Source organism: Mytilus trossulus, chromosome 2, assembly GCF_036588685.1.
Source record: "Mytilus trossulus isolate FHL-02 chromosome 2, PNRI_Mtr1.1.1.hap1, whole genome shotgun sequence".
Classification (NCBI taxonomy): domain Eukaryota; kingdom Metazoa; phylum Mollusca; class Bivalvia; order Mytilida; family Mytilidae; genus Mytilus; species Mytilus trossulus.
In genome coordinates, this window is record NC_086374.1 from 54758057 (window position 1) to 54784458 (window position 26402).

At 30.3% G+C, this 26402-nt stretch overlaps 1 protein-coding gene across 12 annotated transcripts in view; it reads left to right on the forward strand.

Annotated features, from left to right (window-relative positions):
* Nucleotides 1–26402, forward strand: part of LOC134707596 (DENN domain-containing protein 1B-like) — a 51098-nt gene that overhangs the window by 469 nt on the left and 24227 nt on the right. For 8 of the 12 annotated variants that reach the window (XM_063567512.1, XM_063567507.1, XM_063567515.1 and 5 more), the window contains exons 2-12: nt 7647–7705; nt 9603–9623; nt 11396–11439; nt 14905–14960; nt 17022–17129; nt 17713–17875; nt 18843–18896; nt 19485–19546; nt 20237–20335; nt 21829–21925; nt 24743–24844. In XM_063567512.1, coding sequence (XP_063423582.1) covers nt 7647–7705; nt 9603–9623; nt 11396–11439; nt 14905–14960; nt 17022–17129; nt 17713–17875; nt 18843–18896; nt 19485–19546; nt 20237–20335; nt 21829–21925; nt 24743–24844 — 865 coding nt within the window. The remainder of the gene's footprint in view (nt 1–7646; nt 7706–9602; nt 9624–11395; nt 11440–14904; nt 14961–17021; nt 17130–17712; nt 17876–18842; nt 18897–19484; nt 19547–20236; nt 20336–21828; nt 21926–24742; nt 24845–26402) is intronic. The other 4 variants (XM_063567509.1, XM_063567513.1, XM_063567508.1 and 1 more) reach the window with 3 other exon arrangements.

The following is a 26402-nucleotide window of genomic DNA, read 5'->3' on the forward strand; positions in this document are numbered from 1 at the left end:
AATTACACATTGACTTTACTACGCTACTCCCAGCGTAGGAAATTAGTGCAGAATATGTTTTTTTCTACTCTTTTGAATAAAAAAAAACATGTTTAAAGGTAAGTTTTCCTTTTTTGTTCTCAATTATTGCTCAAAAATGTCAATTTTCTAATGACCGTTTTGAATTATCCCGACTTTCGAATGTCTAAAAACATTCTAGAACTTCACAAAATCCCACTTCAGGCCTCCATTGCTTTGTGTACATTTCAATCAGCATCATCAATCTTGTGGCAGGTAATACAGGTCAAGCAAATCATATTTTTATGAATTTCAAAATGACAAGCTCCTTACCTCTTTCACGATTTTTACACGAAAAAAGCCCAACCAAAAAGAGAGGAAAACTATACAAGAACCATCTCCATGTCATATTCCATAATTTTGTGCAGGAATTCAATATAGAATAGGTTAATAAAAAACCATTTACATTTGTTTTTCATATATGGACCATAATTTTCTATTAGGCTCGTTTCCAATAACTATAGAAAAGTGATAAAAATGTGTATTACTGTAAGAAAAGTCGTGACTACATCTAAAGAAGCCTTTATTTTTATCAACAAACAAGTGTATGCTACTCTTCCCTAGAAAAAAAATTGAAATTAACAAATTTCAAAGATTATACGACCGTATTTTTGTGTCGTTTCTCGCGTTACTTTCCGCTTCCGAGGTGCATAACGCTGACTGATTTATAGATAATCGTCACTGGCAGATTCGTAACTTTTGCTTTCAAATAATAAAGAACATCGACCAATAAGAAAAGTCTGAAGAAAATGCCGAAAATTATAAATATTTCTGTAGCAGGTGTAAGAACAGTTGCATTACTTTGGAGTCTGATTTCGTAACGCAAATTTTAGATGATGTAATCTGCTTTGTTGTAATAGAATTCTTTATAACAATATGCAAATATGAACTCTCGCGAGATGTTCAAACAGGTAAATCAGAGAGGATATACATTCTAGTTCTGTTCTTCGTAATAATTAAGTTAGAAAATTAGGTTATCGTTATGCGTTACATTTCACACGAAACAGAAGTCCAGTTATTTCCTTTTTTTAATAAAAATTGTTTGTCTTTTCATTTCTGGTCATACGTGAAACATGTGACTAACATGTGATCACGCCATTACGGCCGGATGTACGAAATACTAGGTCTAAACATTGTTTTTGTTTCCAACGGGATGTTAGCAAACATAATCTGTAGACTTGTTTCGTCTTGTTTAAAAGAGGAAAATACAGTTGTCAAAGAGATTGCGCCAGTGGTCTGTTAATTTTCCTATGTGCTTAATGTTACATACGATCCTGTGTGAAAATAAATGCCCAATGACTTGACAAAATCGATTTCAGATTTGACAGACGTTAGAACACACTTCGTTTCCGGATAACGATGTGAAGAGTCCTTGGAAAAATCAATCGAAATTACGTCTCTTATCAATGTACCAATGCTCGTTGGATTGATTTAACTTCAGCAGTAAATATTACTGGATATTTTAGGTGAATAAATATAATTTAATAAAAAATACCTGTTAATATACCGTTACACTTGGAATGTACAAAGTTTGCATCTTTGTCACAATTTTTAATTATTATTTTTTATTCATGTTCTGCAAACACTTATCAGAAACGCAATAAACTTGACAAAGGAGAAGTAAACTTTTACCATGCATGACTTGAAAGGCAGTACTTTATTGATTTTAGCCCACTAAAGTAGGTTAAAATGTGGAAACCATGTAGATGGTGTACAGGTCACAAGTATCACAAAACATTTTGGATATAGTTTCTAAAACTGTTCGTAAAAACTGTTCTCACGGTCGTAGAACAAATCGCAATCAAAGAAAATTTCGGGCCAATCATACCAATATTTCGGACCTAATTTCTATTTCAAAAAACAACGGCAGACATTATCTGTTAACAAAACTCTGTTCGTTACCGGTTAATAAGTTAAATAAAATTTTGGAGGATTGCAACACAATTTCATATAGCAGTCATAATTATGAAATTGTTCAAATTATTATGCATATTGTTATTCTAAATTATTTCCCAAAATTGATCGCCCTGAAGATCATAAAAAACATTTTATTAAAATTAAGTATGACATGTATGATAATGTCAATAAAGGCTTTGATTTTGTAAATATTGCCGGTATATTTAACGACCATTCTGTTAAAGAACAAATTCCTGGTTATTTTGACAATACTGAGCTACCTCTTATTTGTTATATTTACAAGAAATCTACCCGGAAATTTGTGTTTAATTATAGTCAATTGTGTAAAGATGTTAATATCAGTGAAAATACACCTACTTCATGTAATTGCAGTAATTCTGCATATATTTATGGACCCATTTCCCATGTTATAACAGGAGATCTTAACATCGTTCAAGACCGAGAGTTAAAATCATTCCTCAGTAAAGGACCTAAATATCGTCCCCCGTCAATTATTAATTGGAATGAGTGTCGTAATATCATCCACGACTCACTCCATACTTACTGTATGAAATGGATAAAACGGGAAAAAGCTGACAAAAAATCTTTGGACTCTTTTTTTAATTCAGTAATGAAGATAGTTGAAATATGTATTCAACATTTTAAAGAACATTTTACTATTAACAATAACCACAATAAACCTATTTCTCGTATCAAACATAAACTAAAAGAACTAGCCAAGGAATTTGTTTTTGTCCCGGCCGATAAAGCTGCTAATAATATTATTATTGTCTGACGTAAATTTTACATTGAGGTTCTGAAAAACGAAATCACCAATTCACCAACATTCCAACTGACTCCATTTTCAGAAAACGAAATCTGTAACAAACATAAACTTTTAGCCACCGCTTTACAAGCAGAGCCAAATATATTGTGCAAAATAAAGAAAATAAAGATTTCCTGTTTGGTTTCCTGTCACGTAAACGGTGAATCAAAATGTATTAATTTTTTCTTGAAAAACTCAATTGTTCCATTAATACTATTCTAACACCAACACAACCCACAGAATAAAAGTTAAAGTTTTAGAACTTATAAAAAAGGATACCGAAAGAAACCAAAGGCCGAATACCAAATTATGGTCCATATGTAGAAAAAAAAAATGATTCATTATAAAAAGATGGATATTCTGACCATCATGACTGTAGGTTTATATTCATACATAATTCCATTGATGTTGAAAGGGATGGCAAAAAAATTAGGTTTCCTGTTGATTATTAAAACCCCAAAATGTTGCAAACTATTTTTAAGCAATATTCCTCAAATAAATAATGTATTTGTCGTAAACTGAAAAATCGCCTAATTGACAATAGAGCAATTTGATTGGGTAGAACGATTTTACATCACATGATTTTAATGCCATTGGAATTTGAATGTAAACAAAACAAGGTCAGTAGGTTCAGTATGGGACAGCATCGTACATTGAGTTACTGACGAGTCTGAGAAACAATTATGAGTAACCTAGCTTGACAATGCATGGTAATCATGGTAATAAGAATTCAAAGCTAAGTCTACAGAAAAAAATAATAATAAAATGTCCTTAGGTACATTTGTAAACAACTTATCATGATAGCTGGATATATAGATAAATAAATACAGTTGCATACAAATTTATATACCTTGTACCACAATTTGTGTAAATCAGCTTTCATATCATCAATTTTGTTTCATTTTATGTGCCAACTGCATGTATATCATTTTATATCTTATAGAGCGATATCTTTTTTCCTAAAAAAACAACTCATTTGCTCCACAACTTATTTGTGCCAATGCTACTTACATTGTATGTGCCACTTCATTTGAAAAACTTCAGGTATCGTTTTCGCCAATTAAAAAATCATCTTATTGTGCCAATTTTATCATTAAAAAGTTAATTTTTATCATTTTAACGCAAATCAAAATCATCATTTTCCTTTATTACATATACGTACACCACCAATATATACAAATGTATCATCAAGAGTTCTGTGAAATTATCTTGATTTTATGGTTGATATGGGTGCAGTTCAAATTTTCTTTATTGTAAACACTACAACACATATGAATTGAGATATTCCAAATATCAAAATAACCATACATGATTCATCCGTTAAAAGCCTAGCAAACCACATTAGGGTATATCTCCAACTCATTATACCCCACGCAATGAAGTTGTGGAGGGTACATGTATGTATAATGTTTTTGATCCGTCTGTCTGTCCGTCCTTCAGTCCTGTTTCTTGTCTTCGCAACTCCTCTGACGTAGACGTGCATACTGACAGGAAATTATGATTCAATTTTTTTCTAGCAGTTACGCCCCATTGAACTTATTGCAACAAAGTTTCAGAGGATAATGTTTTTGACCCGTCTGTCCCTCAGTCTGTCAGTCCTATTTCTTGTCATCGCAACTCCTCTAAAACCACACAATAGAATTTCATGAAACCTTTTAGATAATAAGGACATACTACGTAGATGTGCATATCAATAGGAATTAGGTTTCAGTTTATTTTCTAGGAGTTATGCCCCTTTGAACTTATTTGTTCCAATATACATGTACTACTGCAACAGTTTATCATCGCAACTCCTCTGAAACCACAAAACAGAATTTGATGAAACTTTGTAGATAATAAGTACATACTACCTTGATGCATATCAACAGACAATTGTGATTCAGTTTTGTTTTATCTTACAGTTATTTTATTTCTCCAGTGACAATGTAGGGACCAAGGCTTCCTAAACGGTCATATATTCCGGTCATTTCTATAATGTCCGGTAAAAGTCCGTCTGAGCAAAGCATGAAACGGTCATCTACTTTTAGTTTTCAAGGCTTTTTCGGTCATTTTAACATAATTGATGATCTTTTTGACCCAACCTTTTGCCTTTTACATCCACACATTTCCGGTCATAAAAGTGACATGATGATTAATTACTATCAAAACAACCACTAATTCAATACTTTCTAATTTTAATCAAGGCTAATTAGTTGTTGGACAGCTGAAATCTACCTGTTCAAGTGACAGGTAACTATTTTCAGTACCAAAAATCGTAAAAATTATTGGTCTATTCACAATTATTTTCTTACATTTTAGCGGTTTCTATCTAATTGATTTAGTCCAAAAATCTAAAACTATAAGAAATTAGTTTATCAACATGCTTTGATGAAAAATTTAAAAAGGTTTTATACATTGTTAAATGAAAACTCGTCAGAACTACGTTGTATGAACTAGAACATGTGTGCGCATGTGCACAGCCACAGGTGGGAAATTTAAATATGCATCCTACATTTCTTCAAAAATGCTAAAACTATTATTGATACCTGTATTTAACGTTCATTTCAAGTTTTCTATAGAAGAAATAACGTGGAAAGAGCTTCTTCACTCAGTCGTGCTTTGTAAAATGTACATGGATTTTACGTTTACGTTTCTGGTCCATGTTTTACCATTGTCAAGTCAACATCTGGTTTAGTTAAAAACAAAAGTAAAGTTTTTGTCAATGTCATTATGAACAAATAAAGAGTCTAAGGCAGATATGAACATGCTGATGTGCACCCTATGAATGATGCACTACCAATTTAATAGTTAACATCCGAAAATCAAATTCATATCAAAGTAAAGTTTAGAATTGTTTTTTTTTATTTATCTAATGTCAATCATTGGAATGGCCATCTGATTACCATAATTGACATTTGTCAATGTTTGTGACCAAGTCTTACATGTCTTAAGAGATTAAAATCTGGATCAGATACAAAATGTCCGGCTGGCTCAAATATTTTTTGGAAGCCCTGGTGGGGATGTGGGGTATGTGAGTGCTCTCACTAACGTTCTTTTATTTCTCTTTATTTCTTAACAAATGCCTGATGAAAGTGATCTTTGACAACGATTACAAGTTTTCCTCTATCAATCTTTATTTTCTTCAACAAATACGGAGTTTCTCGTTGCATTGAAGACCTGTTGGTGACCTTCTGCTGTTGTCTGCTCTATGGTCGGTTTGTTGTCTCTTTGGCACATTCCCCATTTCAATTCTCAATTTTATAAGATAAATTTTCATGTGAAAATCTATTCTGTTACTGAACAATTAATTTCTTTGTGATTTTTCTCAACTTTGACAATGTTTGATGTGTGTTGAGTTTAATCTTAAGTTGTTGGAATGTTATTCACAGTACATGTTACATACATGTATGCTATTGTTAAAAAATGTACAGGTGGCGCAATTTGAATCCATTTATTGGTGTAATTAATACCATCAGAAAATTAAAGAGTGGCACAATTGATTAATTAGTAATTAGTGCAAATTGATTCTGCACACCTTACTAATGTTTGCTCTTTCAAACTATATTTCTCCCAAGTCTTTGGAACTTTATACAGGTTGAGTACATTACCCCAAATAGGGCTTTGCTCATTGTTGAAGGCGATATAGTGACCTATAGTTGTCTATTTTTTTTTCATTTGGTCTCTTGTGAAGAGTAGTTTCTGGTCTTTGTTAGTCTTGTATTATTTTTATTTTAGTTTCTTGTGTACAATTTGGAAATTAGTATGGCGTTCATTATCACTGAACTAGTATATATTTGTTCAGGGGCAGCTGAAGGACACCTCCAGATGAGGGAATTTCTCGTTACATTGAAGACCTGTTGGTGACCTTCCGATGTTGTTTTTTCTATGGTCAGGTTGTTGTCTCTTTGATACATTCCCCATTTCCATTCTAAATTTTAGTTTCATTTGCAATGTCATAAAAATTCAGAAATTATCGTGTATTGCATGTATTTATTATTGTGATTTTTGAAAAATGATCAAAGATAAGTTATGATGAGTTCATTTCAGAATAATCATGATACACAGGTCATACAGGTAGCAATTTTCAAAATACATATTCTTATTAATATTGCAATACTCAATTCATACTCATCCAGTCACATTTTTTATATAAATAAAAACCTAGCAATAATTTCTGAATTCACAGTATTATTTCAAAGTGAGTTGTTTATATCAAGCAATATTCATTTTCACTTGTTTTGAAACCTATAATTACCAGAACAGACAGGGTACAGAAATAATAATGTGCTATGAGTGCCATTATGACAACTTTCTCAGTAGTCTGTCATTTCCTTAAAAGTACTGATTGTCTTGGTTACCTCAGAAAGTATTATCCTCATACAAATATTGAAATTGCAGCTGCATTTACGTCAAGAAATTGAATATAAATCTTAGTGTTTTCTCTAGACATTTTTTGAAAGATGGAGGGATTGACTGAAAGGATGATGCCATTGGTGGTCATACATTTTGATTGGGAGATAATCTACATTTATACATGATTTTTCATTGTGAACATATCAAGGTTGGCAAAAAAGCGGTCAATACTAGACCATGCCAGTGGTAAATACCGGTAATTACCCGGAAATACTGGCAAATACTGGTCGATTGAAATTTTTAGTGGTCATTACTATAAAAACCATTCTTTACCTGGTCAATTTATTAAATAAAGAAAGTGTTCAAATCATTTTCAATGCTTTCAATTCTATTTCTATTGTAAATACAAACAGGGATCTATATTGATTAATGTGTAGTAAAAGATAAACACTTTTATCCCTGCTTCAAAATTTCATATGATAAAATGTATTACATGTATAAAGATGATAAATATATATATATTTTTTTTTTGTAGAGAGAATCCAGAAAAGTTGTTTGAAGTTTTCTTAGAGATAGCAAAACCAGAAAATGATGGTAAGATTGTCTCAAAGAAAGTGATAGCTAATTACTATTTCCTTGTAGGCACAAATGAGGATTGTGTTCATTGCAGTACCACACCTGCCACAAACATGTGACTCCCCTGAAAAAGTTACGTACCAAAAAAATACTGTTACATACATATGTATTTGATTTGATTTAAGACAACTACAAATGTACCGAAGAGGTTCCTGACTTGAGACAAGAATAGAAAAAAGTTGCATGGATTAGAGAGTTTTTATAAATCATCATAATAGAATTAAGAATTAAGAATTGAAATTGAGAATGTGACAGAAACCCAACCAAAGAGCAGAAAACAGCGCAAGGTCACACATGGGTTTTTAACACAGTGAGAAAATCCTGAACCTTTAAGTGGGCTTAATCTAATTCCTTAATGTGCTTAACAATAATGTATACGATTTTAGCGAATTGAATGCCACTTAAAGTTCTCCGAAACATATAAATGAACCATGCAAAAAAACACAAAAGACATACAAGACTAACCAAAGCTAGATTTTACTGACTAGTGCAAACATGTCTTGTGAGATCTCAACCCTCTCCTTTACCTCTAGACAACATGGAATAAACAAACACTTAGCAATATGCACAGAGAAAGTTATCTTAGTGTGCCGTAAGGATATGTAACAGAAGAAAATAAGCAAAATGAAAATGATCAACATAAATTAGCAAAGACTACTATTAGTTACTGTGGATTCATTTATATTTGTTGGATACCAATTTTCATGGATTTTGTGGGTATCGTGGAACCTCGAATTTCAATGTTCAACAAATAACAAATTGCCTTTAATAAGGAAGGTATACAGACTTTGCTAAAAACAACTATCCACTTAAAATTCAACTTTTTACTCAATTTTACAACAAGCATGTTAAGGAATGACATTGATATTTGTTTCTGTCTATGAAGAAATAACATAAAAAATTGTGCACTGAATAACCTTTGTAGTGGGTTTAAGTGTGCATCTCATTTTTATCCTCTGCAAAACAGTTTTTTCGTGGTATAATGGTATTATGTCGTCTGCGTCGTCGTGCATTAAGTTTGTATTTAGTTAATGGATCTCTATAATTTTTTACGAGAAATGTTTAATACCACTAAAGGAAGGTTGGGATTGATTTTGGGGGTTATGGTCCCAATAGTTTAGGAATTAGGGGCAAAAAAGGGGTAAACTAGTTTTTTCTAGTCAATGGACAATTAAGACAATTTAAAAAGAGTGCAGTTAGCATACAATGTTTAGATTTACCTCCCTAAGATTACTTGTAAATAATGTATAAAGAAATGTTTGGTTTTGGATTTATTGCAAAAAAGAGGGTTGGAAGTAGTTATCAATTTTTTGAAAAGTTTGAAGAAGAAATCTTTAATTGCATAATATTGCATAATAGATTTGTAAGATCTTGACAATTGTTTTGTGTCAGAAACTCATGTCAAGAATTTGATCGCAATCCAAATTCACAGCTGTATCAAGCTTAAATGTTGTGTCTATACTTGCCCCAACTGTTCAGGGTTCGACCTCTGTGCTCGTATAAAGCTGCGCCCTGCGGAGCACCTGGTTGATGATATTTTTAACTAGACAGACAAAATATTACAGTCATTCTTTATAATTTATTTCTTAATTTTATTTTAAGACAGAGTAAATCATGAAAAAACATAGATGACGTTATCATCACATGACAAAATGATGTCTATGAGTTGATAGACAAAACACTGTCAGCCAATTAGAAGACCTGTTACATCTAAAATTAAATTATATGAAAATAAATGAATCTACAGTTCATAAGTATGAATTTTAAGTTTTGAGCAAAACTGGTGTTTATATATACATTTTGTATTTAGGCAAGTAAGGGCCAATTTATTATTCAAATACTAAACCAATTTCAGAGTCAATTGTTGTTGATGACGGTGAGTAGTAAATGCATTACCTATATCACATTTATTGTACTAAGACAGCTTATTCAAAACACTTGATGCAAAATGACAGTAAATTTATTGCCAATCATATTCCAGGCACTTGATTCAACCTATCACCAAGGACCTGTCTTGTGTCTCACTTAGTACCTTTATGCAAGAGACAATTAAGGAAAATCCAAATGCATTTACCTATTATAGTATGTTAAATGATATAAAATGAAATTCACCTATACACTTCACCTAAGCTAGCATGAATTATCAAGAAATAAAAACCAACAGTTGTTTATATTTTATGTGAGAAGACCTACCTTTATGCAAGAGGCACTTGTTGCATTTCCAAATGCATTTACCCATAACAGTACATGAACGAAATTTACTTATACACATCACTGAAGCTAGCATGAACCATCAAGAATAAATAAAACAATAGTTGTTGATATATTTTATGTGAGAACAGATCATATACACGCAGCATTTTATCATACATTTCAATCTTTGCCAAACTTTGGGCCATTGTTAATGAGGATAACCCTCTTGTTGCCCAACTGCTCAGTGGAAATTTTGTTCAGACTAGTGTTTAATGCAAATTTCTATGCTGACCTACAATGCCCTTGAATCCAGTATACTGAGTTTGACCTTTATAAAGTTTGATAGTACATACACATAATACTAAATCATTAAACACAATATGACCTATATGTCTGTAAGAGCGATTTGAGCCTACATTAAATCAGAAGATAATTGAACCATCTTTTTTAAAAACAAATTGACAAAGACATCAAGACAATGCAAGATTGAATAACTCAAAAAATAAAGTAAAAGAAGGGATACGGATCAGTGTTGGCCACCATTTGTTATAGATACAAATATCCCATTTGATAGATACAATATAAAAAATATCAAAATATACCTTTTTCATACCTATATTTAGCTTATATTAGAGACCTTTTGACCTTTAAACTATCAGTGTGCAAATGAGTTACATTCATTCTATTTATTCTTCCTTATTGTGTTAAAATTAATTCTTGGTTCATCAAATTACAAATTTGTAGAAATCCTATGATAATTTGTCAGTAGATGATAAGTATGATATACATTGTATAGATAGACCTGTATTCAGGAGCAGGAAGTATTACACGTTTGTTGTGTTGATGAATTTACTACAAACAAGGAAGTGATATATATCTTATCATTTAATCAATCTGTTTACCTTTCTGACATTGGTCATGTTGGTATTTATATTTTCATATATGGAGACCAAAACAATCCCTCTTCAACATGTTTAAATTAACTACTATACTTATTTGAATCTTTTGATAGCTCATTTTGTGTTAATTAGGTGTTTGTTCCAAAGAGTAAAGTATTTTATATTATGATCAGATTTTATAAAAATCATGGACTATTTGGACGTTGGTTGTTGATTGGACCCTTTAATAACTTTTACAAAATACATATGTTATGATTTTTTTTTTTGGGGGGGGGGAGGGAGTTGAATGTCAAATTAAGCATGTTAAGCACATTTTGTCATATAACATATCACATGATAACCAATAACAAGGAACCAAATAGTCACATGATCATGATTTTGATTAAATTGGAAACAGTGTTATGATATGCTGTTACAGTCCAATGTCCACATGCTAACACACATAATAATATTATTTTGTCATCAACTTTTAAGGAAACGTGCAGAGTCTCTATGTCTATGAGCTTTGATGTAGTTTAGTTACATGTACCTAATTTCACCCTTTTCATTTTTTCAGAGACTATATTTGTACAGAAATATCCTAGAGATTATAATGATGAGGTCAGTATACATATTAGGAAATAATTGACATTAATAATTTTACTTTTTTACTTGTGACTTTCCCAGTAGCCATGGGTTCAAACTAGTGTCTGTCTAAGGTCTGGTACATGTCTTGGAGGAACCTTTATTTTTTTTTAGTATCTAAAGTTCAAGACCTGCTATCCTTAACATTATTGCTTTATAATACAGGACTCCTGTCTTTCTTGAAGATGGTTTTTCACTTGCACATTCAAATTGTCATTATTTGAAGCAGATTTAACTTTGCTGTCACATATTACATTTCTATCATATCTAAAGGTTTTAGTATTTTCAATGTATTTTGATATTGTTATATTATACAGGTCTTCAGATTTTACTGTCGATACTTGAGACATGTTTAACTTCATCATAATATCCATGACTTTAAATCTTTGTAAGATTTATATATTTATTTTCCCTTGTACACAAATGTTGAACACTTTGTAAAAACACCTGTTAGGTGCAGTGAACTAGTACATTGTAGTAGCCTAAATGTCTTTTTTAATGGCTTATTTAGTTGATCATTAACTTAATGACATTTTAATTTTACATAACTTATTTGACCTTTTCTTGATAAAATCTAATTCTGTTGAAATCAGAATTTTATTTAAGATAATTTATGCAAATTTGGTATATTAAATATTTACACCTTTAACTTACAACAAATACATGAAGTTTTACAAAAGAATTAGTTAACATAGCTGTCCTTCAAATTATTGATGAATTTGAAGTCATTCAGTAGAATGAAATTCAACACATAAATTGTAAATTTCAGCCATCCAATTATTTATACATTTGTAGCATGTCAGAGCATAATTTGATATGTTAAATTTTATACAACTCTACATAGTATTATCATGATTATATAAGAATAGCATACCAGGTTTTCTTTTGAAATGCAAGGAAATGACTGTAAAAATACTTCAAAGTATCTATCTGAAACTAAGAACAATATTTGGACACAAAGCATTGTTATGTTATGTTTTGTTTTAATTATACTATTCATTTTATATATTTTATATCAATGATTTTACTTTTTTGGATTCAAGCGTCACTGCTGAGATTATTGTAGACGAAACACGCATCTGACATAAATACAAATTTAAATCCTGGTATCTATGATGAGTTTATTTACATTTATTTCCTATCTGGTTTCAAACAACTTTCAAAAACTACAAATTTTTATGCCCCATTTATGGGCATTATGTTTTCTGGTCTGTTCATCCATGGGTTTGTTCATCCCTTCGTTCGTCCTGCTTCAGGTTAAAGTTTCCCGGTTAAAGTTTTTGTTCAAGGTAGTTTTTGACTAAGTTGAAGTCCAATCAACTTGAAACACATGTTCCCTATGATATAATTTTTCTAATTTTAATGCCAAAGTAGAGATTTTCTCCCATTTTTAAGGTCCACTGAACATAGAAAATGATAGTGCCGATGATATGTGTACTGGGGACACATTCTTGTTTTTTTGTACTTTGAAATTTTATGAAAATAAGAAAAGAATTTGTTAGAAAACATTTGTTTGAAAGTTTAAAAAATTGCAAAAAAAAGAAAAAGGAAAATAGCTGTAAAACAAATTGGTACTTTTGTCCATAAGCATGATAAGCTGTACTTGCTTAAATAACTAAACATACAAGTAGTAATCATATGATTGTTTGTTTGTTTATTGCATAAACAACAATCCTTCATTCAAGTAGCATCGTATATATTCCCACTTCCATTTCGTAATTGCTTGCAATTTTATTGGACTTTATTTAACATCGGTTGACGATTTGCAAGAAACGATTAAAATTTGACAGGAAACATCCAATTAAGAGAGCAATTGAAGTCATGTATTTACAAATGTTCTTTTAAATATATATAAGGGTCATCAAAGTGTGAAATACTACAGTTGTGTTAATTCACAGTGGTGAAACAAGAGTGCCGGGGCAATACACCAATTAATTTAAATTTATCTTATAAACAGTAAACCTTTATATTAAAGGGGCACCTGCTGTCAAATTCATGTATACCGATTCTTATCAAACTTTCATTTTTGATTTATAACAAATAAAACATTTATCCAAACTATTAAAAGTCTAAATAAAACATTAAACAAGGTACAGGCATGAAAAAACGTAGCTTCGTTTTGTGTGTATTTGAGTCTAGACGCCATCTAATTTTTATCGGAATGACATTTATAGTCATCTGATGACCATATAAGCGATGTAAACATAAATATAGATATAAATAGATTAAGAAAACATGTGCTGTTGAATTATTCTAAGTCTAAATAATTTCATATTACAGATAAAAAATAAATGTATATCATCGTTTTTACCTGTATTAGAATGTTTATTTGTAGATCCAATCAGTCAATCAAATGATTTACCTTTGTTTCACTTTCAATGTGGACATTCTCTTCCTTTTTTAGATAACTTTACACATACAGTTCACGTGTTATCCATCTCAAGCTAAAGGTTTAGATTAAAGTCCACATGAATACGGTTTCAATGAAGTCAAACTTATTCACTTGCAAGTGAATAAGTCATAATCAATGTTTTTTTGCTTATTTTGACAAAATTGAACCTTATAATATTGGCTACTAAAAAGGAATTAGTATTTGACTATTTGTATTTCATTACTGATTAAGCCAAAAAAAATTATATGTTAGGTTTTTATACATCTCGTAGCTAGTGCCCCTTTAAAAATATAGATTAATGGGTGTACAGGCCAAAAAAAAAAATTCAAATTTGTTAAAACTTGAAAATCAAACTAGATCTCAATTCTGACAACAAATAAGGAGTATCTGGTAGTAAATTTGTGCAGACAGGGAAGAGCTAAATTTGGTGACTAGTTAGCTCCAAAGAATCGAAAAATTTAAAGTCTATTGACAAAACTTCTTGTGTTTTTAAAGATAATTAATATGTTAAGAATTTAATAGAAAAATTCAACAGATAACCCAGTAATCTGAAAAGCAATGGCATTTACTAGCATTGTGAAGAGGGGATGCTCCAAGACCAATAGCAGATTTAGAGGGTCTCACTAGTTAGAGAATCAAAAGAAATTAAAATCCAGTATATATTCACCTTATCATTTGAAGTAAGAACATTTGTAGTTGATAAATTTTTCACACGTTGATAAAACTTTTCCGATTAATTTTGAATTAATGTTTATGCTAAATATTTTAAACTTTCTAACGTACAAATATCTTCAAAATTTCAAAAAAACTATTAAAGAGACTTATATTATGTACAAGATGTGTGTTGGTGATAGTTTTATGAATTATTACATAAAATTGATATACATGTACTGGTAATCAAATATTCTGGTAAGTCATTGTCAGTATTTTATTGGACAAAGCTTCAAATATGTTTTCATTATTTTTGAAATTTGTTGTTTTATTATATACTTGTTGATCTATTTTATGAAATAAATAATGTTATTAATGCAATATTATTATTTTGACAGCAAACTTTAAAACCTATACCCATGTTTGCATTTCCATGTGACAGTGAAAGGTACACGTAAGTTTACATTAAGGCAGGCCAGTGGCGAATGGCTTTTAACTCTTCATCTTCTAATCTTTTCTAAAGAGACTTTCTCAGCATAAACTTGAATGTTTTACTGTGGATTCATTATTATTCGTCCAATACCAAATTTCGTGGATTTTGTGGGTACAATTAGACCTTGAAATTAAATATTCAACGAATGATGAATTTTCTATAGGTTTGTATGCAGATTTCAGCAAAACCACTAAATTAAATATCCACAAACATGCAAGTTTTCCTTAATCCTCGAAAATAGGTATCCATGAAATAAATGAATTGACAGTAATACTTTCACATACATTTTTAATTTGAAGCAGGGATGGAAAGCATTCCTGATTCATATTTTAAATTATTTAAATATGTTGAGAAAGTTTTCTTTAAATATCTATAGAAAAATGAATTAAAATGTCTAAAATGCTTTATAACCTAACATTATTTGAAGGTTTATGATTAAATAATTTCTTGGGCATGTTGGGGTGGGTGGGTGGTGGTGGGGGGTCTTAACATATATTTTTTTGGTCAATTAAAAAGATAAATTGTGAGCATTTTATGCACTGCTTTCTCAAGTCTTCAATTTGAGGACAATTTTTATTTATGTATTTATTTCCTGAATTTAGGTAAAAATAGATATTTTGTAAGTGTAAAATCAAGACATTAGTATTGTTACTGAATAACAAAAATAAACAATAAACAATGCAAAGTTTGTTTCTTTCTTTTTCCAAATGTGTGACCACATTGATTATTATAAGCAACCTCACATTGAAAAAATTGTCATGGATAGTCTACCAGTTCCCCAACACTCCTATGATATCCAGTTTTGTTAATTACAAATGATAAGTGAAATGTGAAAGCAAATAGCTTTGAGTAGCATTATTTGGACATTTTAATTCATAGTTAAATCATATCTGCTAACAACTCTGATATCTTGTTTTCTGTATCAGTCTTAAATTATCTTTTTATCAAGAAATTACAAGAAATTAATACTGTGAATTGTTAATTAATCAATTAAAGTACTTTTTATCTACAAATGTTCACTTATCTGCATGGGTGAAACCCTGAAGTAAAGAACCTTCAATTATTTTTCATTTCTTTTTTCAAAACATGAAAATAAATAAAAGCACAGTACAAGATTGATACAGAAAAAGTTCATGAACTTACTCTTTTCTTAATAAAGTTTTGCACCAAAGTGTGAAGCGTGTTATCACTGTGATAATCATGATAATGATTGAATTTATCATCAAACTAGATGCCAATTTCTTAAATTTAATACATGTAGTGTGAAAAGACAGTGTATTTAACTGTAGCTAGCTAAGCTCATCTATAAAGTATATTGATGCCTTCATTCATCTAATTTATTACTAAGATTAACAAGTGCTTTTTCATCTTTTTGTATGTCTTGGAATTTTCTTGACCAACTTCTTAACAGAAATAAGTATTGTTAAGCACTAACACAGAATATAAAGGAGTTTAACAGTATAGTATTAAGATTGATGAGCTTTGTTAATGGCATAGATATTGCATCTGCTAAAAAGTGCATCTTGTAGAACATAATGATATTATACATTTAGTTAAGCATACACATATTTTGAAAATTGATTAAATTTATATTTAAAATTTGCTGTTAGATAGTAGTAACGTTGTTTGTTTAAATTATTTTGAATAAGGAGAAAATTGATTGTTAAAAAAGTTTACAATTAATTTTGTTTTAGAAGTAACAAAAAATATCTTTTTGTATTTAAATTATGGTGTGCAATGCTAGTGATATAGACACCTGATAGAGTTAATTCCTTCTTTCTTAGATTAAAAACCCTAAAATAAAATACAAGATCTAAAATTACAAAAAAATAAAATTCCTTAGTTTTTATATAACTAGAAAAAAAAAAGAATAAATAACAAGAGGAAGAATAAAAATCGAAGTCTTTAACAATTAAATCAAATTAATAAACTAATAAGAAATGTTCGATTTATACCTCATAACCTTTTTCTTAAAAACTCATATTTGTATTTTAATTGCATTCATTGTGTTTTTGATTACAGAACAAAAGTTGATCATTTTACATTTGTATTAACTGATCTTGAAAGCAAGTATAAATTTGGATACTGTCGACAAGCACAAGGAGTTCAGACATGTCTGTGTATTGTCAGGTAAGTTTTAGACATAGACAATTTGTCTTAGCATAAAATTTACAAGCACTCTGGTAAGCTTTCTACTGAATTTATAAACTTATGTATTAAACAAATAAAACAAAGCATCATGCACATATACAAACCTAAAACTGAATAAAACCAAGCAACAACCAAAATTTACAACTTCTAGCAATTTTATATAAAAATAATTTACTTTTATTTTTTTGTGAATCCAAAAGTACTGCTATAGTTAGGGCTTGTGCCACTTTGCAAAGAGAGAACTGAAAATCAAAACTAAAACAAAAAGATAAAATTTGTTCCACAAAACTATACTTTTATAACCTAAAAGATTATGTTAAGATAGTTTCTTTACTCTTGTATCCAAAAGACTTTTATCAGCACTAATTGAAGGTGCAAAGACTTCGGCCAAGATTTTTCTATTCCACATTATGTAATTTAGAATTGTTCATTATGATTTCTGTACAATATGAGGTAATCCAGTACAGCCATTTCAGCTTCTGTTTAATAAAAGGAGAAATATCCTAAAATAAAGACATCAACCATATTACCTTTTTATATGCTCAACATCATATTTTTGCAGTTGTCTCCCCTGGTTCGATGTTTTCTACACAATACTGAACAAGTTGGCTGAGATGATAAACACCACTGATAATGATGATAACGTGACAGAATTATTACGAGCTACTTATGCTAATGGTGTACCAACACCTGGGGTACCAGTTCAGATCATTGTCGGACAGGATGTATGCCATATTTTCAGCTTTATTAAATTCTCTTTGTCCCAAAATTGCCCTTATAATTTGTAACAGAGATTTTATAATCTGTATTTGCTACTGAACAGTTGCCTACTTTGTTGGAAATAGAAATGGCTATTTTTAAACCGAATAAGGTTTAGACTGATTAGATATGTATGTAATAATTATATGTGTATGTTGCCTACAAAGAGAATTTATACACTTGTTCCAACAGAAAAATGATACCATCTACAAACTGTATACATTTTATTCATATGTTTCCAGTTTTTGGAATATATTTGTTTTTGTCGAGCCTTCAACTTAAGTCGAAAAAGCGAGACTAAGCGATCCTATATTCCGTCGTCGACGGCAGCGTCAACAAATATTCACTTTGTGGTTAAAGTTTTTGAAATTTTAATAACTTTCTTAAACTATACTGGATTTCTACCAAATGTGGACAGAAGCTTGTTTATGATCATATGATAGTATCCAGAAGTAAATTTTGTAAAAATAAAATTCCATTTTTTCCGTATTTTACTTATAAATAGACTTAGTTTTTTCTGCGGGGAAACATAACATTCACTCTGTGGTTAAAGTTTTTTAAATTTAAATAACTTTCTTAAACTATCCTGGGTGTGTACCAAACTTGGACAAAAGCTTATTTATGATCATAAAATAGTATCCAGAAGTAAAAAGATAACTTTAATTTTTAAAATGGACTTAGATTTTCTTTAAGTTAACATTACATACAGTTTGCAGTTAAAGTTTTCAAAACATTCATAAGATTTATTAACTATCCTAGATTTTTACCAAACTTAGACAGAAGCTTCTTACAATCATAAGATGGTATCAAGAGGAAAAATTTTATTGATTTTTTTCCTCATTTTTGTTGAGCCTGCAATTTACAGCAAAAGTAGGCGAGACACATTAACTACATTAACTAGTAATAAGCTGTAAAATTCACTTCTTTTTTCAGATGTTAAATTTTACAGCCCCAGATATAAGTAAATTACCTAGTATACCTACAAATGTAAGTATGTGTTTATACCTTCCCAAATGACACCAAAAATATTTTTTTATCATACAGTTGTTTTTTTTGTACACTGGATAAATCATTGAAGTATGCTTGCACTGTCTGTCCCGAAATATGACTTACATGTTTGACTGAATGTTGACGAAATATTTGCCACAAAATATAGTTGAAAAAAAGAAAAGTGAAAATGATGCTTATAAGAAAAACTCTAGTTGAACTGATGATTAGATGCTCACAAGGGCAAGAAACGTGTGCCTCTGACACCCGATTTTTCCCTGATGACCAAAAAAAATTGGGTGATAAGTAACATGTGATAAAAAATATATTTATATACATGTATAAAAAGAATAAAGAATTGTCAAGCAGTAAATAAATAGATGCAACAAGCCACTAGAACTTTTATATACTGCATTCAAAAGATAGGCAAGAAAAAGCATTGAATGGTTGAATGAGATTTGTTTGCTTAACCTCTTTATGGTTTTCTAATGCAGTTAGTCGCAGGGAAAAGTATGTTGAAATATTAAAATGCTATATATATTTTGTAAATATGAAATGAATATCAAGATATGATATTTGATATTTTAGAGAAACTTAACAGAATACTACAGTGCAGTTGATACAGAAAATATGATGAAAATATTTGCAAGGTAGGTTTTAAAGTGGCCTTTAGATATTATTCAGTGGATAAGATGTTAAATTATGTGAATTTTAAAAAAGATATTTTACTTGTAATAAAACTTATCATACAGGAAACAGGGTGTATAGATGAGAAATCAATCCTATGAAATAATGAGAAGAAATTTATGTCAAATTTATTCATATTTTGAGTTACTGTAAAATTGATGCATTCCTCACATCACTTTTAATTCATATATAACTATGAAACAACTTTTTATGTCAGTTTTAATCATCAAAGTGACATTATGGAAGTAAAGAGCTACATGTATTTTATATAAACAACAAAAGATTATAACCACAAAGTCACCATAATGAAAATATGTCTTTGCCATATTACAAGATTAGGTGGCTTTTAGCAATTCAGTGTTGAAAGCAGCTTAACAAAGATCTTTATATTACAATCATGTGGACTGATTTAGTGAACATTTTTTATTCATTGGGCCGGGGCAAAAAAAATGAAGGTTTAAAACTAAATTATTGTTTGAATCTAAACACAGGATCAGCTTAATCATCAGTGATTGACTTTGTTTTTTTCTTAATTTTATTTTCATATAAAGAATTTAATTTTGATGGCAATGTTATGGTCTCATTGCGTTGCTGAGTTAATATTTCAATGACATTTACCACAATTTTTCTTATACTAATACATTTTATTACAGTATGTTACATGAAAGACGTATTCTTATAACTTCTAAGAAATTAAGTCGACTGACATCATGTGTGCATGCCTCTACAGCTCTGCTATATCCCATGCATTGGTAGGTACAATGTGTATTATTGTTTAATTTTTATTTACTATTGTTATATTTTGCAATTTCAAAAATTGTTGTAATGTACTATAAATGTTTCAATTTTCAAATAAATAAGTGGAAGAAAAAAGACAACTGCACCATGAACATAAGTACATTCTGACCTGTGTAAATTAAAAGCATATTGGAAAGACAGATCATTTTCCTTGGAGTGAGATAACATTTCTTTACTGAAATTATAAATTAAATTCACAATTTAAATGCAAAAAATGTGAAAAGATGAGAATCACAATAAAACTTACATTGAAAATTGTGTAAGTAATGTTTAGCAACAGTACTGTGAATTCCTTTATTTTCGTGGGTTTCAATTTTCGTTGATTGAGGAATTCTTGCATTTTTGTGGATATTCTATTTCGTGGTTTTGTCAAAGTCTGTATACAAACCAATAGCAAATATGTGATTCTTTGAACATTTAAATTTGTGGTTCAACTGTAACAAGGAAAACCATGAATATTGGTTTCCCATGAATATAAATGAATCCACAGTACATGAATTGGATATAATGTTTTATTACTGCTAATTAAATTAAGATTCATAGATATAGGAAGATGTGGTGTGAGTGCCAATGAGACAACTCTCCATCCAAATAACAATTTAAAAATTAAACCATTATAGGTTAAAGTACGGCCTTCAACACGGAGCCTTGGCTCACACCGAACAACAAGCTATAAAGGGCCCCAAAATTACTAGTGTAAAACCATTCAAACGGGAAAACCAACGGTCTAATCTATATAAACAAAACGAGAAACGAGAAACACGTATATATTACATAAACAAACGACAACTACTGTACATCAGATTCCTGACTTAGGACAGGTGCAAACATTTGCAGCGGGATTAAACGTTTTAATGGGCCCAAACCTTCTCCCTTTTTCTGAAACAATAGCATAACATCACAACATATAAAAACATACGATAAAATATCAATTAGCAGACTTAACTCAATCAAAAAACGTATGATTACACAAAGAACGAATAAATTTGATCTGCGATATCTGAATACAAATGCACAGTTAATTAAATATTAGAGAAAAACAGTCATGACCAAAAGGCTATCAAACAAATTCAAACACACTGAGAAATATTTAACCAATCAATGTTCACTTTAGAAAAAAAACGGTTTTTTATAATCTTGAAGTTTATACAAATGTTGTAAGAATAAGTGAAAAATTGAAGATATTACAAATAATCAAAGCTGGTATAGAGCCAAGATCCATATAAATAAAAAATGACAAAAAAGCATTATAAACAGTATCAACAGGTCGAATTAACAAGAACATACGATTTGAGAGTACTCGTAGTTACTGACAGCTAGTTTAATCATACATGATTATTCATGAATCTACAGTTATTGGATCACTAATAAATAATATATAAATAAATAAAACTCAGAATCAAAGAGCTGACGTTTTGTAAAGTGTCAAATGTATTCTTGTTTGCAGGCAACATTTATTTATACCTATATTACCGCCACACCTGTTAGACTATGTGACAGCACCAATGCCCTATGTAATTGGAATTCATTCTGCAGTATTGGAGGTAGGTTTTTATCAGAAATTATGTCAGATTTTCTTTATTTCATCAGATATATGAACTTTTTTAAAGAGAAGAATCTTTATTATAGCATATAAGTTACAAACTTGAAATCACTGTTACATGTTTTAAAAATATGAATGCTGTCGTTTTAACAGTTGCTACCTGGTCTGTCAAAAGGTAACTATAGTATGATGAGTTGAAATTGTACTAGTCTTTTAGATAGCCATGTTTGCTTATTGGTAAAACTTTGGCAAATGAAGTATTATGTATATTTTTATACGACCGCAAATTTTGAAAAAAATTTCGTCGTATATTGCTATCACGTTGGCGTCGTCGTCGTCGTCGTCGTCGTCGTCGTCGTCGTCCGAATACTTTTAGTTTTCGCACTCTAACTTTAGTAAAAGTGAATAGAAATCTATGAAATTTTAACACAAGGTTTATGACCATAAAAGGAAGGCTGGTATTGATTTTGGGAGTTTTGGTCCCAATATTTTAGGAATTAGGGGCCAAAAAGGGCCCAAATAAGCATTTTCTTGGTTTTCGCACTATAACTTTAGTTTAAGTTAATAGAAATCTATGAAATTTTGACACAAGGTTTATGACCACAAAAGAAAGGATGGGATTGATTTTGGGAGTTTTGGTTTCAACAGTTTAGGAATTAGGGGCCAAAAAAGGGCCCAAATAAGCATTATTCTTGGTTTTCGCACAATAACTTTAGTTAAAGTAAATAGAAATCAATGAAATTTAAACACAATGTTTATGACCACAAAAGAAAGGTTGGTATTGATTTTGGGAGTTTCGGTCCCAACAGTTTAGGAATTAGGGGCCAAAAAGGGACCCAAATAAGCATTTTTCTTGGTTTTTGCACCATAGCGTTAGTATAAGTAAATAGAAATCTATGAAATTTAAACACAAGGTTTATGACTATAAAAGGAAGGTTGGTATTGATTTTGGGAGTTTTGGTCCGAAAAGTTAAGGAAAAAGGGGCCCAAAGGGTCCAAAATTAAACTTTGTTTGATTTCATCAAAATTGAATAATTGGGGTTCTTTAATATGCCGAATCTAACTGTGTATGTAGATTCTTAATTTTTGGTCCCGTTTTCAAATTGGTCTACATTAAGGTCCAAAGGGTCCAAAATTAAACTTAGTTTGATTTTAACAAAAATTGAAACCTTGGGGTTCTTTGATATGCTGAATCTAAAAATGTACTTAGATTTTTGATTATTGGCCCAGTTTTCAAGTTGGCCCAAATCGAGGTCCCAAAATTAAACATTGTTTGATTTCATCAAAAATTGAATAATTGGGGTTCTTTGATATGCCAAATCTAACTGTGTATGTAGATTCTTAATTTTTGGTCCAGTTTTAAAATTGGTCTAAATTAAAGTCCAAAGGGTCCAAAATTAAACTAAGTTTGATTTTAACAAAAATCAAATTCTTGGGCCTCCTTGATATGCTGAATCTAAACATGTACTTAGATTTTTGATTATGGGCCCAGTTTTCAAGTTGGTCCAAATCAGGATCTAAAATTATTATATTAAGTATTGTGCAATAGCAAGTCTTTTCAATTGCACAGTATTGTGCAATGGCAAGAAATATCTTATTTCACAATATTGTGAAATAGCAATATTTTTTTTTAATTAAGAGTTATCTTTCTTTGTCCAGTAAAGTAAGCAAGAAATATCTGCAAGAATTTTTTTTAACTGGAGTTATCTTTCTTTGTCCAGAATCAACTTAAATCTTCGTTATATACAATATACAATGTATATTCACTTTTTACTACCAACTGATAAATTTAAATAATCTTTACCATTCAGTGATAACAAGCAGTTTTTTTACATCTTAATATTTTATGATGTATTTAAATGAGTAGTAATTGTTGCAAACTCCATTAGAATATCTTAATTGAAATTAGTTTTGGAATAAGGGAAAGGGGGATGTGATTAAAAAATTGGGTTCAATTTTTCTCATTTGAAATTTCATAAATAAAAAGAAAATTTCTTCAAACATTTTTTTGAGAGGATTAATATTCAACAGCATAGTGAATTGCTCTAAGAGAAAACAAAAATTTTAAGTTCATTTGAATACATTCATTCTGTGTCAGAAACCTATGCTGTGTCAACTATTTAATCACAATCCAAATTTAGAGCGGACTCCAGCTTGAATGTTGTGTCCATACTTGCCCCAACTGTTCAGGGTTCAACCTCTGCGGTCGTATAAAGCTACGCCCTGCGGAGCATCTGGTTAACATATAGAATACTGTAAATTGAGAAATTATTTAGAGCATTTGTTAAATATTGCAATTTTAACATGACCTACCAAATTTGATATTAGTTATTGTAATATAAAGAAAATCCACATACAGATATATATATATATATAAACGTGTCTATAAATTGAAAACTACGTTCAAACCCATGATTGCGTTGGATAAAAACCGGAATTTTTATACGTGTGCATCTAGAACAAATTTCATTGTAGAAAGGTCTAAAAACAGCACAAACAACATTTTCCTAAAGACCAAAAAAGTGTGTATCATTATAATTGCAATACACCTTATCGCTAATCCCGGCTGACTTGGCCGCTTGAACTTTTGAAACATACAACAATCACTTTTCCATTGTGGCGTCAGATATTTTGTTTTATGACTTCAAAATTGTGCGGAAACCTGTGTGATATCCAGCATGTCCAGTAATGGCGGACAAATAGCGATAAGGTGTACCGTTATACTTACACAGTTGCATTATTCTCATTTATAAAAAACCCTACTATTAACTCACAATAATTTCTTAATATATAGCAATGACTATTTCTATATTTGCAGAAAGCAAGAAAGAATGAGATCAGTGATGCTGTGATATTGGATGTAGATACAAACACATTGATAACAGATTATGATGATTTTGAAGATCTTCCTTCAGAAATTGTGAGTTATACATCATACAGTGATATATTTTGCTGTTTTGTAACAATTGAAAATACTGTCATTTCAAAAGAGAGGCAAACTATATCAAAGTGTTTATAAAGGAAGATTCAAGTTTCATATATTTGTGACATTTGAAATGGATTTATTCTTCTTTTTACCAAAATAAGTTGGTTTACAATAACCTTCACTTATTAGCAATCACCTTGTTTTACTGGGATATAAGGTCCCCTAGAAATCAATAAATATAGTGTTTATATAAACCTATTATATATCTGACTTTGGGTGCAATCAATAGTTTTTTTCATGACGTCACTACGTAACAGGGCATGACATTTTGGACTGATCATATAGAAGTCAAGTATTCATAGTTATATAGATATCTATACATCAACGGAAAGATAATTTCATGAATTTTTTGAATAAATAAAAATATATCCAACATTTTTGGGTTGAAAATGCATATTGGTACAAGTTATAAGCTGCAAATGAGGCATTTTCCCCGTAAAATAACTTAAAAACATACCCCCTTTGGGCCCATGGATCAATAACATTGGCACATATTTGAGTTTTCTAATAAGGTGCATTTCGAAGAGCTTGTCCGGCTGATTTTAGATAATGAAGTTTCAGGGTACGCTTTCCTGCTCCGAGAAGAGCTATCTTACCTGACAAATAAAAGTGCTTTTTGCAACAGGTGAAAATCAGCTGTTTGTGGAGTTGTCTCCCATATAGTAGGAAGTCACAAAAACATTTTTATTTTTTAAAATCTTTATAAAAGTGGCATTTTAATTGAACTTCAATATATGTTTTTCACATTGAACATAAAAAACAATCAAATTTTCCATTCAGTGGTATATAAATAGCAGGGTATTCCATCAATATGTAAATCTCACTGGGGAAATACCCCTAGTTTTTTATACGAAACTGTTTATAGCACCCTTAACCAGTTTGCATGTCTTTTGATAACCCATTTGTGCATCTAGTTGCAAACCCACTGTCATTTCAAGCATTTTGGTGCCTTAAACTTGTATGTTGGTGTAAAAATGGCTGAGATATTGTCATTTTAGTATGCAATGCATCAAACCGTCTATGAGGCTATAAAATGAAAAATCTGAATATTGAATCTGAGAAGACATTATTTATTGCATCTCATTCTTCCGGTGAATGAAATAGATAAAATGATCCACAGAGACTTTCAACTTCTTGAAAAGGTCAATCAAAATGAATTATGGCCATATATTAGCACTGTATGTCTAAAAGGGTGTATACATAAAGCAGGATTTTAAACATAATAAAACATAAAACAATGAAAAAAACACCAATATCAAACAATAAATGACAGTCAAACCTAGTAAAGAAATTCTTATATCACATATTGAACCATGAATAATCAACTTTTTTTCTTATTTTATCATCAACAAAATAAAAAATACACATCTCTATATTATAGAGTTCATTTGTGGTCAAGGGGGAGATAATCCATTAATTTCAAATTTGCAAAATCACACACAATGAAGAAAGTAAAATAAAAAGATTAAACAATATTTCATTTACACTTGGC